Below are 15500 nucleotides of genomic sequence, written 5' to 3'. Positions count from 1 at the left end.
AATACTTTTTCTGCACCTATTGATAAAATCATGTGATTTTTCTTTTTTATCTTATTGATGTGATGAGTTACATTAATTGATTTTTGAATATTGAAGTAGTCTTGCATACCTGGGATGAATCCCACTTGGTTATGATGCATAATTCTTTCTATACACTGTTGGATTTCATTTGCTAATATTTGTTGAGGATTTTTGCATCTATGTCCATGAGAGATATTGGTCATTAATTTTCTTATAATGTCATTACCTGGTTGTGGTATTAGGGTAATAGTAGCCTCACAGAATGAGTTAGGAGGTATTCCTTCTGCTTCTATCCTCTGAAAGAGATTATAGAGAATTGGTATAATTTTTCCTTAAAGGTTTGGTAGAATTCACCAGTGAACCCATCTGGGCCTGCAACTTTCTGTTTTGGAAGGTAATTAGTCACTATTTCAATTTCTTTATTAGATAAAAAGCTATTCAAACTGTCTATTTTTTCCTTGTGTGACTTTTGGCAAATCGTGTCTTTTAAGGAATTAGTCCATTTCATTTCAAACTTGAATTTAGTCTGTTTCATTTCCGGTGATTAAATTTGTAGAAATAGTTTTTCATAGTATTCCTTGATTATCTTTTTAACATGCATAGGATCTAGCTTTCATTTCTGATATTCGTATTGTGTTATCTCTTTTCTTTTTCTTGGTCAGCCTGGATAGAGGCTTATCTTTTTTAAAGAACAGTTTTTGGGTTCATTGATTTTTATCAGTTTGCTGCTTTTGATTTCATTGATTTATGCTCTAATTCTTATTGTTTCTTTTCTTCTGCTTACTTTGGATTTAATTTGCTCTTCTTTTTCTATTTTCCTAAGGTTCAGGTTTAGATGATTGATTTTAGATCTTTCTTCTTTTTTAATATGTGCATTCAACGTTATAAATATCCCTCTAAGTTCTTCTTTCACTGCATCCCACAAATTTTGACAAGTCATGTTTTAATTTTGTTTGGCTTAAAATATTTAAAAACCTCTCTTGAGCTTTCTTCTTTGGCCCATGTGTTATTTAGAAGTGTGTTGTTTAGTCTCCATGTATTTTGGTATTTTCAATCATCTTTCTGTTATTTATTTCCAATTTAATTCCATTGTGTTCTGAGAGCAGACATTGTGTGATTTCTGTTTTTTTTTTTTTAATTTGTTAAAGTGTGTTTTATGGCCTAGAATGTGGTCTACCTTGGTAAATGTTTCTTATGAAGCTGAGAGGAATGTCTATCCTGCTGTTGTTGGATGAAGTCATCTGTAGATCTCCATTATATCCAGTTGACTGGTGGTTGCGTTGAGTTCCATTATGTCCTTGTTCGTTTTCTGCCTGCTGGATCTGTTCCTTTCTGAGTCAGCGGTGAAGTCTCCAAGTATGATTGTGGACTCATCTGTTTCTCTTTGCAATTTTATAGCTTTTGCCTCACATAGTTGATGCTTTGGTGTTAGGCACATACATGTTAAGGATTACTGTATCTTCTTGGAGAATTGACCCCTTTATTATGCAATGCCTCTTTTTATCCCTGATAACTTTTCCTCACTGTGAAGTCTGCTCCGTCTGAAAATAATGTAGTTACTTTTGCTTTCTTTTGATTAGTGTTAGTATGGTCTATTTTCCTCCATCCATTTACTTTTAATCTGTATTTGTCTTTATATCTGAAGTAGGTTTCTTTCTTTTTTTTAATATGAAATTTATTGTCAAATTGGTTTACATACAACACCCAGTACTCATCCCAACTGGTGCCCTCAATACCCCTCACCCATCCTTCCCTCCCTCCCACCCCCCATCCACCCTCAGTTTGTTCTCAGTTTTTAAGAGTCTCTTACGTTTTGGCTCCCTCCCTCTCTAACCATTTTTTTTCCTTCCCCTCCCCCATGGTCTTCTGTTAAGTTTCTCAGGATCCACATAGGAGTGAAAACATATGGTATCTGTCTTTCTCTGCCTGACTTATTTCACTTAGCATAACACTCTCCAGTTCCATCCACGTTGCGACAAAAGGCCAGATTTCATTCTTTCTCATTGCCAAGTAGTATTCCATTGTATATATAAACCACATCTTCTTTATCCATACATCAGCTGATGGACATTTAGGCTCTTTCCATTATTTGGCTGTTGTTGAAAGTGCTGCTATAAACATTGGGGTACAAGTGCCCCTATGCATCAGCACTCTTGTATCCCTTGGGTCAATTCGTAGCAGTGCTCTTGCTGGGTCATAGGTTAGATCTATTTTTAATTTTTTGAGAAACCTCCACACTGTTTTCCAGAGCAGCTGCACCAGTTTGCATTCCCACCAACAGTGCAAGAGGGTTCCCGTTTCTCCACATCCTCGCCAGCATCTATAGTCTCCTAATTTGTTCATTTTAGCCACTCTAACTGGCATGAGATGGTATCTGAGTGTGGTTTTGATTTGTATTTCCCTGATGAGCGACGTTGAGCATCTTTTCATGTGCCTGTTGGCCATCTGGATGTCTTCTTTGGAGAAGTGTCTATTCATGTTTTCTGCCCATTTCTTCACTGGATTATTTGTTTTTCGGGTGTGGAGTTTGGTGTGTTCTTTATAGATTTTGGATACTAGCCCTTTGTCTGATGTGTCATTTGCAAATATCTTTTCCCATTCCATTGGTTGCCTTTTAGTTTTGTTGATTGTTTCCTTTGCAGTGCAGAAGCTTTTTATCTTCATGAGGTCCCAATAGTTCATTTTTGCTTTTAATTCCCTTGCCTTTGGGGATGTGTCAAGTAAGAAATTGCTGCGGCTGAGGTCAGAGAGGTTTTTTTCCTGCTTTCTCCTCTAGGGCTTTGATGGTTTCCTGTCTCACATTCAGGTCCTTTGTCCATTTTGAGTTTATTTTTGTGAATGGTGTAAAAATATGGAACGTTTCACGAATTTGCATGTCATCCTTGCGCAAGGACCATGCTAATCTTCTCTGTATCGTTCCAATTTTAGTATATGTGTTGCCGAAGCAAGCACTGAAGTAGGTTTCTTGTAGACAGCATATTGCTGGGTCCTGTTTTTTCATCCACTCTGATAATCTCTGTCTTTTAATTGGTGTATTGATAGTGATAATCCAAGTGATTATTGATATACTTGGATTAATACCTACAATATTTGTTATTGTTTTCTATTTATTGCCCCTGGTTTTTGTTCCTATTTTTGTCTTCCACTCTTCTACCTTTGTGTGTGTGTGTGTGTGTGTGTGTGTGTGTGTGTGTTGTTTAAAGATTTTATTTTTAATTAATCTCTACACCCAATGTGGAGCTCAAACTCACAACCCCAAGCTCAAGAGTCACATGCTCTACTGACTGAGCCAGCCAGGTACCCCACCTTTTGTGGTTTTAGTTGAGCATTTTATGTGATTCCATTTTCTCTCCTTTCTTAGCATATCAGATGTATCTCTATTTTTGTTGTTGCTGCTTTTTTTAGTGGTTGCCCAAGAATTTGTGATATACATTTACAGTTAATCCAAGTTCACTTTCAGATAACACTATACCACTTCATGGGTAGCATCAGTAATTTAAAGTAACAAAATATTTCTAATCCCTCCCTCATGTCCATTGTATCATTGCTGTCATTCATTATATATAATATATACTATTGTATAATTATAGTTATATGTTAATTATATAATATATTGTTGCTATTATACTATATAATATATATAAGTTATTCTATATAATACGTTCTTACTATTATTATTTTGAACAAGCTGTTATCTGTTAGATCAATTAAGAATAAGAACAAGGGGGGCGCCTGGGTGGCGCAGTCGGTTAAGCGTCCGACTTCAGCCAGGTCACGATCTCGCGGTCCGTGAGTTCGAGCCCCGCGTCGGGCTCTGGGCTGATGGCTCAGAGCCTGGAGCCTGTTTCCGATTCTGTGTCTCCCTCTCTCTCTGACCCTCCCCCATTCATGCTCTGTCTCTCTCTGTCCCAAAAATAAATAAACATTGAAAAAAAAAAAAAAAAAGAATAAGAACAAGGTTTTTGTTTTACCTTCACTTATTCCTTGTTCGGTGCTCTCCTTGCTTTATGTAGATCCGAGTTTCTGACCTATATCATTTTCTTCTCTCTAAAGAAGTTTTAACATTTTGGGGTGCCTGGGTGGCTCAGCTGGTTGAGTGTCTGACTTTGGCTCAGGTCATGATCTTGCGGCTCATGAGTCTGAGCCCAGTGTTGGGTTCTGTGCTGACAGCTCGGAGCCTGGAGTCTGCTTCAGATTCTGTCTCTGTCTTTCTCTTTGCTCCTCCCCTGCTCGCACACTGTCTTTCTCTCTCTCTCAAATATAAATAAACATTAAAAAAATTAAAAAAAAAAGAACTTTTAAGACATCTTTCAAGGCAGGTCTACTGGTAAAAATTTCCCCATTTTTTGTTTGTCTGAGAAAGTATTTGTCCTTCACTTTTGAAGGATAATTTTGCAGGATACAAATTTCTAGGTTGGTGGTTTTTTTCCCTCCTAATACCTTAAATATTTCACTTTAGTCTCTTCTTGCTCACATGGCTTCTAAGAAGTTGGATGTAATTCTTATCTTTGCTCCTTTACAGGCAAGGCATTGTTTTCCTCTACCTTCTTTTGGGATTTTCCTTTTATCTTTGATTTTCTATAGCTTTAAAATGATATACCTAAGTGTAGATTTATTATTATTGTTGTTGTTATTATTATTTTGTATTTATCCTGTTTGGTGTTCTTGGAGTTTCCTGGATCTGTGGTCTGGCATTTGAAATTAATTTTGGGGAAATTCTCAATCATTGTTTTTTCAAACATTTCTCTTGCTTTCTCTCTTCTCTTTCTGGTATTTTCGTTATGCATATATTACAGCTTCGTAGTTGTCCCATGGTTCCTTGATATTCTGTTCTGTTTCTTTAAGTCTTTTTTGTTTGTTTGTTTTCTGTTTGCTTTTCAGATTTGGAGGTTTCTATTGATATATCCTCAAGCTCAGAGATTCTTTCCTCAGCCATGTCTAGTCTGATAATGAACACATCAAAGATATTCTTCATCTGTTACAGTGTTTTTGATCTGTAACATTTCTTTTTGGTTCTTTGTTTGAATTTCCATCTCTCTGCTTACACTGTGTACCATCCACTACGTTCATTAGAGCCCTCAGCACATTAGCCACAGGTGTTTTAAATTCCCAGTCTGATAATTCCAACATCCTCCTCATATCTGGGTCTGGTTATGTTGTTATGCTTGTGCTGTCTCTTCAAGCTTTGTTTGCTGCCTTGTAGGATTATACTTTTTTTTTTTCTTGATAGCCAGACATGATGTACTGGGTAAAAGGAACAGATGAAAAGAAGTCTATAGTGGTGTGATGCTAAGGTGTCAGGAGAGGGGGAGAAGTCTACAGTCCTATGACTAGGTCTCAGTCTTGTAGTGGGCCTGTGCCCACTTTGAACTTCACACGTGAACTTCACACGTGTTTTTCAGTCTGCACCCCTCCCCGCCCTCCACCCTTAGTGAGGTGGGGTTGGATGGCTAGAGGGGCCCGCTGGGTGTTTGCCTTCTCCCATGTGGAAGACTAGAGCTGGTCGGGGTTGGGGACTTCCCTTCCCCTAGGTCTGTGCGGCTCTGATAAAATCCCAGCGGGTCAGGCTCTGGTTAAGTAGTTTCTCCTGACAAGCAGAACTTGTTGAGAAGAACAAAATGCTGTGGAATATTTCAATATGATTCCTTTCCCCTCCGCCCCTCCTCCCCCAGCCAGAAGCACGAGGGGATTTTCCTCTTATAGTCATTGTGAGGACCAGGCGCTAGGGGAGACATTTACTAACATAGATGTGAGGGTCCCTCACCACTGGGTCCCCCTGGAGTGTTCAACTCTCTAAGTTGTCCACACGGAGTCTCCAGCACTTTGTCAGTTATAAGTCAGGTTTCCCTGTCCTGGGACTCGTTTCCATGGAGGTTGCTGCCCTTGGATTTCTGCTCTGTAACTTGGGATTCTTTGTATTGGCCTCTGTCTCTCCAGTTTTGGGAGCAGCAGTCCGCTCTGTGACCTCACTTGTCTGAGAAATGTAGGAAGAGTTGTTGATTTTTCAGTTTGCTTGGGTTTTAATTTGTTGTGAGGATGACGTAGTGGCTTCCCAGCTTATTACATGGCAGACCAGAAATGAGAAGTCTTCATTCCTTTTGTATTGCCTAGTAATATTTCATTATGTGAATATGCCTCATTTTATCTGTTCATCAGTGGATGGATATTCGAATTATGTCCATTTTTTTATCATTATGAATGATACTGCTGTGAGTACTCATGTTCAACTATTTGTGTGGGCATACATTTTCTTTCTTTTTTTTAAATGTTTATTTTTACGAGAGACCGAGCGCAAGTGGGGGAGGGGCAGAGAGAGAGGGAGACACAGAATCGGAAGCAGGCTCCAGCCTCTGAGCTGTCAGCACAGAACCCGAGGCAGGGCTCGAACTCATGGACCATGAGATCATGACCTGAGCCGAAATCAAGAGTCAGACGCCTAGCCAACTGAGCCTGTTGGGTGCCCCAACGCATATGTTTTAACTTTTTAAAGAGTTACTGAACTATATTCCAAAGGAGCGCACCATTATACATCCCCGCCAGCCATGTGTGAGAGTTCAGAGTTCTCCACATTCTTGCCAACACTTGTTATTACCTGATTTTTGAGCACATTCCCATGTACTGGAGCTCATTGACATGTCTTCTTTGGAGAAACGCCTATTCAGATCTTCTGCCTATTTTTAAATTGGGTTGTTTGTGTTTTTATTGTTGAGTTTTAAGGGTTCTTTATGTATTATGTATATATGATTTGTATGATTTCCATCGCGTGGATTGGTTTTTTTGCCTTCCTGATGGTGTCCTTTGAAGCGCAAGAATTTTTAATTTTGATAATGTCCACTTTACCTTGTCATTGTTGCTGCTGCCTGTGCTTGTGGTATTGTAGCTAAAGAACCACTGCCTAATGCAAGTTCAGAAGATGTGCAACTATGTTTTTTTCTAAGAGCCTGTGGCTTTAGTTCTCACATTTAGAACTCTGATCTATTTTGAGTTCATTTTTATATATGGCATGAGGCAATGGTCCAACTTTGTTCTTTTGCAGGTGGATGTTATTTGTGTCTGCATGATCTGTTGAAAAGACTAATCTTTCCATTTTTAATTATTTAGCACTCTTGTTGAGGAAGCAATTGACCTAAAATATGAGGGATTATTTCTGGGTTCTCAGTTCAGTTCTATCGACCTATATGTCTGTTGTTATGTCAGTTCTACAGTGTCTTGATAACGGTCACTTTTTGTAGGTACTGAGTTTTTAAAGTGGGAATTGTGAGTACTCAAGCTTTGTTCTTTTTCAAGATTATGTAGGCTGTTTTGCTTTGCTTGAGTATCCATATAAGTTTGAGGATCAGCTTGTGAATTTTGGAAAAAAAAATTCAGCTGGAATTTTGACAGCATAGTGCTGAATCTGTAGATCATTTTGGAAGGTATTTTCATCTTAACAATAGACAGCTAACAGCTAATCCATGAGTGTAGAATGATTTTTCATGTATTTGGGTCTGCTCTGATTTCTTTCAACAATTCTTTGTGATTTCCAAAGTATAAGTTTTATAACAATAGTAAGCTAATAGCTAATCCATGAATATGGGATGCTTTTCCATGTATTTGGGTCTACTAGGACTTATTTCAATAATGCTTTGTGATTTTCAAAGTATACGTTTTATACTTTTTTGTTAAATTTATTCCTGTTTTGATGCCTTTATAAATGGATTTTTTTCTACAGTATGGAGGTTCCTCAAAAAATTAAAAATAGAACTACCCTATGACCTAGCAATTACACTACTAGGAACTTATCCAAAGAATATAAAAATGCTTATTTGAAGGGGCACATGTACCCCAATGTTTATAGCAGTGCTATTAACAATAGCCAAATTATGGAAAGAGCCCAAATGTCCACTGAATGATGAATGGATAAAGAAGATGTGGTACATATATACAATGGAATACTACTCCGTGATGAGAAAGAATGAAATCTTGTCATTTGCAACAATGTGGATGGAACTGGAGGGTGTTATGCTAAGCGAAATAGGTCAGTCAGAGAAAGACAGCTATGCTATGGTTTCACTCATGTGGAATTCGAGAAACTCAACAGATGAACATAGGGGAAGGGAATGAAAAACAGAGATGGAGGCAAACCATAAGAGACTCGTAAATACAGAGAACAAACAGGATTCCTGGAGTGGGGTGGGTTAAATGGGTGATGGGAATTAAGGAGGGCACTTTTTGAGGTGAACACTGGGTAGTATATGTAAGAGATGAATCATGGGGTTCTACTTCTGAAGCCAAGACTACACTGTATGTTAACTAACTTGAACATAAATTTTTTTAAAAAGAATTTCTTTTCTTAGGGTTTTTCCCCCCAGATTGTTCACTGTGAGTGTATAGAGAAACAATTGACTCTTTGATGTTGATCTTGTATTTTGTAACTTGCTGAACTCATTCAATCTATCCTTTTTTCAGATCCCATTTAAAATTATGAAGGGACACAGTCACATTGTGAGTTCCTGTAACTTCTGTGTGGATGACACAAAGCTCCTCAGTGGCTCCTATGACTGCACTGTGAAGCTGTGGGTAGGTGGCCTGGCATTAGGTGGGATGAAAATATCCCATAAGCTTTCCCATATCTTGTGGAGAGATCGCCAATACTAATTCCCAGACACTCAAGGATCCCAAAGATTTGGAAAGAACTTTCTGAGCAAAATTCAAGAAAAAGAAGCAAAGTGAGGGTTCCACCCTAGTGTCAAGCCAGTGGAGAGAGATGAGTTTATTGTAGTCAGCCTGTTGATTTGGAAGCAGGAAGAGCAGGGGGCAGGGACCACTGTGCTGGAACTCCCCACCTATTGTGGGATGGTCCCAGCGGTGCCTAGGGCTCGCCTGAGATCTCTGAGCTGTGACATCTCTTTGGGTCTCCTTCTCATTTGGAAAATTCACTTTCATCCATAGAGATGGTATGGCCAGGCTTAGGTGGTCGCAGAGGACAGAAAAGTGGCCAGGCCTGGGACCTGTCCATGAGCGGTGGTTGGAAGGGGCAGGCTGGAGCACGGATCAGTGCCCCAAGGTTCAGGAAGCAGGGGCGTGACGGTCATGTGAGGTTGCGGAGACGTGGCACTGAGAACTCTTCCAAAGCCTCTGCGCATAGCTAGTGACCCTGGGAGGGCTGTCTGGGGGCACTGCTGGCCCATCACGGGGGGTTGATGAGGGAGCAGGAATGGGAGATGACAATGGCCATTGGAACCAGGCCACAGATGACTTTGTGGCTGGGGCTTGGCCCATGGGGGAGGACAGTCCGTTCTGAGTTTTGCCGTCTCCTCTGGTTTCAGGAGTGGGAGGGGACAGAAGTAAGTCTGGGCTGATTCCTGGGTTCTGGCCTGGGTAATCAGGTGGAAGATAGCCCCTCACCCTCCAGATGACCACAGAGGTCACCTTCTGTGTCATCAGTGGGCACCAAGGCCAGGCAGATTAGGCAGGAGGGTTTGGGGATTGTCCAAGTGGTTCAGCTCTGTGACCCTGGGTGGTTACATGACCTCCGGGGCCTCCTTGAAACTTTCCAGGTCCAGCTGCATGCGGGGGCTCCCCTGGGGCCTCCCCTGCCAATTCCTGGCCCCAGCAGACATCCACTCCTCACCTCTACTCTGGCCCTTAGAAAATCCACTCTCCCAGCCCCAAATCTCTTCCTGGGAAAACTGGTTCCTCTGAGAGCCTCAAACCGCTTCTCAGCCATCTGAGGTGAGATGGCGAGGGGTCTCTGCTCGTTGTCATCACCCAGGGGAGCAAGAGGGCAGCTTTCCAGGTGTGCCTCCTGCTTGGCCAGCTGCACATCTTCGCCACTTTCTTCTCGCCTTCGGCACCAGTGGAGGGAGTCACAGGAGTTTCTGTCTATTTGGGCCAAAAATCTCTTGTCTTTGAAAGAGGAAATATGCCTGTTTCTCTTGCCCCAAGATTAAAGACCACCCATTGAGATGTCTCTGGTTCCCCACAGCGGCCTGGCTGCCTAGTCCATGCTGCTGTATCTAGGATGCGGTCACTTCGGCCTGTCCGAGTGTCCTGATACCAGCCTCGCTCACGGCCTTGCCGGTTTCTGCCACTTTCTCCAGGTCGCTGCCCTCCCTCCTTTCTTCCCCCTCAGTCGCCAGTTGTGTGTCTTGGCTGTGCCATTTGACACCTCCTCCAAGAAGCCCTCTTTCCTCCTCCTGGTTCTCTTTTCCCCATCTTTGCCCTTTGGCTGCCTCCTCCTGTGGCTGTCCCTGCCCCTGCACAGCTGACATTCTCGAACCCTCCCTGGGGTAGATGACTCAGCCATTGCCCCGCACACTGCCTTCTCCCGTCGCAGTATCTTGGCCAAAATGTCCCCTTGCTTCTCCTTTCTCTTCCCACTCCCGTCACCTCCCATCTCCCATCCCTCGTCTCAGCTCCGCCCGGAACCCAAACATCTGATTTAATCTTTTGAAAGCTCCCTTCACCCTCACTGTGGACCATTGTGAATAATTTGGAAAGTCCACACCTGTAAGAAGAAGTGGGGATGAAATCACTCTCTATCCTGCACGCGACATCCCTCTAGTGTATGGGCACACCTCTTTCTAGTCATTAAGAGATAACAGCTTTGGTGTTTTTTTCACGGTACAAAGAAGAAGCGAGAGCCATCATTTCACGACTCTGGAGTTAATCGCTGTGGAAATGTTGGAGGAGTATATGTCTATTTTTTTTCTTGTTCACACACATATATGCATGTTTATGAAATTGAGACCATAAAGAAATGCTATTTACATAACCACAATAAACTTGGGCTACGGATATTATCACATTTGCCTTATTTTTACAACTATTTCTTGGTGCCCGTTCTTTCCCATCCATTTGAAGTCTGACCAGTATCCCTGCCTTGAATTATCTGAGTCCACAGAGGGGTTCCTGCTTCCAAATGCTAGGTGAAGAGGGAGCTTTCAATTATTTCCTTCCCATGGCCCTGACCAATGGCCCATTCATTTCAAGAAACATTCAGTACAAAACAGAGACTTTCCCACCGTCTTTGGAATTCACTAACAAAATCTGGCTTGTTTGCTATAGATCTCTTGCCAAAGGATTCCCTTCACATTTTCTAAGAGGTGCACATTTTCCAAGAGGGTTATCGGCCTGTAGTCGTTCCTCCTCTTGGCCAGAAGGTGTCACTACTGAATGCTGAAGTTGCACATGGACCCCATGGACACTGGTTCGTTCCGGTGCTGCCCTTAGCTGACCGGGGGCGCTGTGCAAACTGCAGTCCCAGGCCCCACTGTGATCATTTGCTTAGTTCTGTGTTTGTGCCAGAGCAATGCACCTGCCAGGGGGGCTGCAGCCTGGGTGTGTCCTGTCCTGGTGTGTTCCTCTTTGGATTCCTGGTGTCTCTTCCTGCCTCTGATTAGGGCCTGCTGGGTTACCCAAACACAGGCCCACTGTTTGGAACGGGGGTTGAGGGTCTGGGTCTGTGCAGAAAAGAGTTCACATAGCAGGTCTGAGACTGCTGGTGAGGCTGGCTTGGCCGGCATCTGGGAGCCGGACTGGTAAATGGTATCCTACCATCGTGAAACTTCCCCCAAGTGTCAAAGAGGGCTCACTGTACCCATAAACCCCTGTTGGTGCAAGCCATGTGGTTTATGCTGAGCACTTGCTTTGCTTCTGGAGTCTGGATTTGGTGAATGCCAGAGAATCCCCCCAAAACCCTGGGCCCCAAGACTCAGGCACACCTCCCCAATAGACAACATGTCACACGTGCTGTTACAACTGGTTGCTGGAGGAATTAAGCATGTCCTGTGTGATCCACTGGGAGAGACTCTTGGAAGCTTGCGTCTGGTTCTCTCTGGACTTCACCCCATGCCCCTGTCCCTTTGCTGATTTTGCTTTGTGTCCTTTGCTGTAATCTTAGCTGTGGATATGACTATTTGTGGAGCCCTGTGAATCCTGGAGGATCACTGAACCTGGGAGTGGTCTTGGGGACCCCGGACACAGGGTCCTTTGCCCACCCCTCCCTTGCCCCAGCATGACTTGGGCTCTTCATGCAAAGTGGTTTCTGCATATCAGGAAGTATTGTCACAGGCCTGCCCTGGTTGGCCTGAAGCTCCTGAACCGTGCATCATATTTTCACCTAGCAACTCAAGACCTTTCTAGGAATTCATTATCTTACCAGTAACCTGTTTTTCAAGGGGACTTTCCACCCCTGCTTATCCCGAAAAGCTGTTGGCATCTTTCTTTTTTTTTTTTTAATTTTATTTTTTAGTTTTAAAAATTTACATCCAAATTAGTTAGCATATAGTGCAACAATGATTTCAGGAGTAGATTCCTTAATGCCCCTTACCCATTTAGCCCATCCCCCCTCCCACAACCCCTCCAATAACCCTCTGTTTGTTCTCCATATTTAAGAGTCTCTTATGTTTTGCCCCCCTGTTTTTATATTATTTTTGTTTCCTTTCCCTTATGTTCATCTCTTTTGTCTCTTAAAGTCCTCATATGAGTGAAGTCATATGCTTTTTGTCTTTCTCTGACTAACTTCACTTAGCATAATACCCTCTAGTTCCATCCACGTAGTTGCAAATGGCAAGATTACATTCATTTTGATTGCCGAGTAATACTCCATCGTATATATATATACCACATCTTTGTCCATTCATCCATCGATGGACATTTGGGCTCTTTCCATACTTTGGCTATTGTCGATAGTGCTGCTATAAACATGGGGGTGCACGTGTCCCTTCGAAACAGCACACCTGTATCCCTTGGATAAATGCCTAGTAGTGCAATTGCTGGGTCGTAGGGTAGTTCTATTTTTAGTTTTTTGAGGAACCTCCATACTGTTTTCCAGAGTGGCTGCAACAGCTTGCATTCCCATGTTGGCACATTTCTTACTGAAAATATTTCATCTCTGCCATAATGGGCACTTTTCACTTCGGCATCCTGTTTTATTCCCCTCATGTTATCTAGTTTTTACCTGGCTTTGTTCTCATCATATTCTCTAGTTATTTTTTAAAAAAAATTTTAAATGTTTATTTATTTTTGAGAGAGAGAGAGAGAGAGAGAGAGAGAGAGAGAGAGCATGAGCGGGGGAGGGGCAGAGAGAGAGGGTGACACAGAATCCAAAGCAGGCTCCAGGCTCTGAGCTGTCAGCACAGAGTTGGATGCAGGGCTCGAACCCACGAGCAGCAAGATCATGACCTGAGCTGAAGTCGGATGCTTAACTGACTGAGCCACCCAGGTGCCCCTGTAGTTATTTTTTTTTTAATCTTTATTTATTTTTGAGGGAGAGAGAGAGAGTACAGTGGGGGAGGGCAAAGAGAGGGGGACAGAGGATCTGAAACAGGCTCTACACAGACATTAGAGAGCCCCGATGCAGGGCTCGAACTCACGAGCCACGAGATCATGACCTGAGCTGAAGTTGGACGTTCAGCCAACTGAGCCACCCAGACGCCCCTATTCTCTAGTTATTAACCGTCGACATGCTAACAGTTGCTGGCGCCCCACTGCTGGCATGCTGGGATTGGTCTTAGCCGCTCTCCCGAGGTGACGGTGACCGGTACCCTGTGTGTTTAGCCTCCCCTCTCACCCACGTGGCGAACCCTTTCATGCTTAAGTCCTTGTGACCACAGTTCTGACTAGAAGAATTGCTGGGTCAAAGGATGTGAACTTCTAAAAAGTTCTTGAAAGGTCTTGCGGATTCTGCAAAGCCTCTTCGGCCAGTAGCGTTGGAGAAAATTGTCTGCAGCTCTGTCCCCAGAGTGGCCCATTGCCATCTGGTGCCTGTGCAGTTGAGGGGGAGTTTCCCAGGGATACTGTGGGTGGCAGGGTCTCCTTGCTGCTCTGGGGAAGAGGCTGGGAAGTCCTTTTGCCCTCTTGAGCAAGGTGAGGGACATAAGACCACAGGTTCTCATACTTTGCCGTTTAGACGAGCTCGGGGCTGCCCTTGAGCTCAGTTCACGACTTGCACCAACGGCTCAGTGACCTCTCTCTCCCTCTCTCCTGTTGATTTGAGGATGCTGTGGATGGCTCAGTCATTCGGGATTTTGAGCACGGGCCCAATGCTCCTGTTTTAGAGTGCAGCGTGACGGCTGACAGCAAAAGGTGACCTTTCCCTCGTCTTACACGGGTCAGGAGGAGTGAGGAGGCAGGCCAGGGACGACTTTCTGTTTTATGGGCAAATACACTCCCGTTCTCCCATATATGTCCCCATGGTTTCCATGTTTCGCTGTAAGAGTCAAGGGGATGTGACAACTCTTTGCAAATTCAAAGCGCTAGAAAGACAACAAGTATTGTGGCTAAGGCAAAGCCAGTCTGCATTCTCTTCCCGTAGTTACACCCATGGGCTGTGGATGCTGCGAGAGGTCACTGGCCATTGAGGCCCAGGCAGCATCTCACAGGGGAAACGGAGGCAGGCACGCCCCAGCTCGGAGGCAGCCGCGTGCACACAAGAGCCTCTGGGAGACATTTGCTTAAGCCCCTCATGAGCAGGTGAAAGGGGCCTTTAAAACAAGGGGTTTGCTTTAAAATAGATTTACTTAAAAATTTTTTTTGATGTTTTTATTTATTTTTGAGACAGAGAGAAATCACAGCTCGGGAGGGGCAGAGTGGGAGGGAGGCAGGAACCAAAGCAGGCTCCATGCAGGTAGCAGAGAGCCCGATACGGGGCCCGACCTCACGAGCTGTGAGATCATGACCTGAGCTGAAGTCAGACACTGAGCCAACTGAGCCGCCCAGGCCGCCCCTAGATTTACTTTTATCCAGCAGTTACAAAACTAGTAAAAACTAGTATTGGAACATTACGTGATATGGGGGACACGGATTACCACGGAAGCACGCAACGGAAGAAAGATACATGTATATTATTATGTACAAAGGTACAGCTAGGTTATTTTTACTAGGTGTAAAAGAGAACATTTCAGAACAAAGTGAGCTGTCAAAGTGTTTTCCTGTAACAAGACGTGACCAGAGAAGGAAACAGTGGGTACGTGTGAGCTGTAGGTATCCTCTCAGAAGAAGACAGTCATTCCCAGAAGAGAAGGCACGGTCCCTTTAATGCCCTAAATATGAAAGAACACATCTGGGTGGCTGAGGGATTCAGGAAGGGCATGCGGTAATGCCTCGGTATTAGGGTCTGTCTGTTTTCAGTGAGGCTCATGGAGGGGGCCGGGAGCGTCTCGAGAAAGATTCAGGTATTACTTGCAACCTTGGTCCTAAGTTATAGAAATTTTCTATGAAGAAATTTCCAGGTGGTTTTTTTTTTTTTTCCATAGAACCTGTAGCCATAACTGTCTGGGTCATTTTCTTGGCAGAATTATTGCAGCGTCCTATGACAAAGCAGTGAGGGCTTGGGACCTTGAGACAGGCAAGCTGCTGGTGAGTGTGCCCCGCCCAGCGCGGCAGCACGGGGTCTTGACTGGGCTTTGGGGGCCTTGGGCTGGGCCTGGGGTGGGAAGGGAAAGCAGTCTTTCAGAAAAGGAGGGTTGTCTCAGGGACACCAGATGATGGCGGGT

At 43.5% G+C, this 15500-nt stretch overlaps 1 protein-coding gene and 1 non-coding gene across 2 annotated transcripts in view; one reads left to right on the top strand and one right to left on the bottom strand.

The window, feature by feature from the left end:
• WDR88 (WD repeat domain 88) overlaps nucleotides 1-15500 on the top strand; it is a 45105-nt gene that overhangs the window by 6781 nt on the left and 22824 nt on the right. The window contains exons 2-4 of the mRNA XM_043599085.1: nucleotides 8470-8580; nucleotides 14003-14091; nucleotides 15300-15363. Of these exons, the coding sequence (XP_043455020.1) occupies nucleotides 8470-8580; nucleotides 14003-14091; nucleotides 15300-15363 (264 nt within the window). The remainder of the gene's footprint in view (nucleotides 1-8469; nucleotides 8581-14002; nucleotides 14092-15299; nucleotides 15364-15500) is intronic.
• On the bottom strand, nucleotides 2867-2973 carry LOC122495319. Its single transcript, XR_006300393.1, has one exon. It is a non-coding gene; the product is annotated as a U6 spliceosomal RNA (small nuclear RNA).

This window comes from Prionailurus bengalensis, chromosome E2, assembly GCF_016509475.1.
Source record: "Prionailurus bengalensis isolate Pbe53 chromosome E2, Fcat_Pben_1.1_paternal_pri, whole genome shotgun sequence".
Classification (NCBI taxonomy): Eukaryota; Metazoa; Chordata; class Mammalia; order Carnivora; family Felidae; genus Prionailurus; species Prionailurus bengalensis.
Note: the sequence above shows the minus strand (reverse complement) of the source record. Positions and strands in the feature narration are given on the sequence as shown.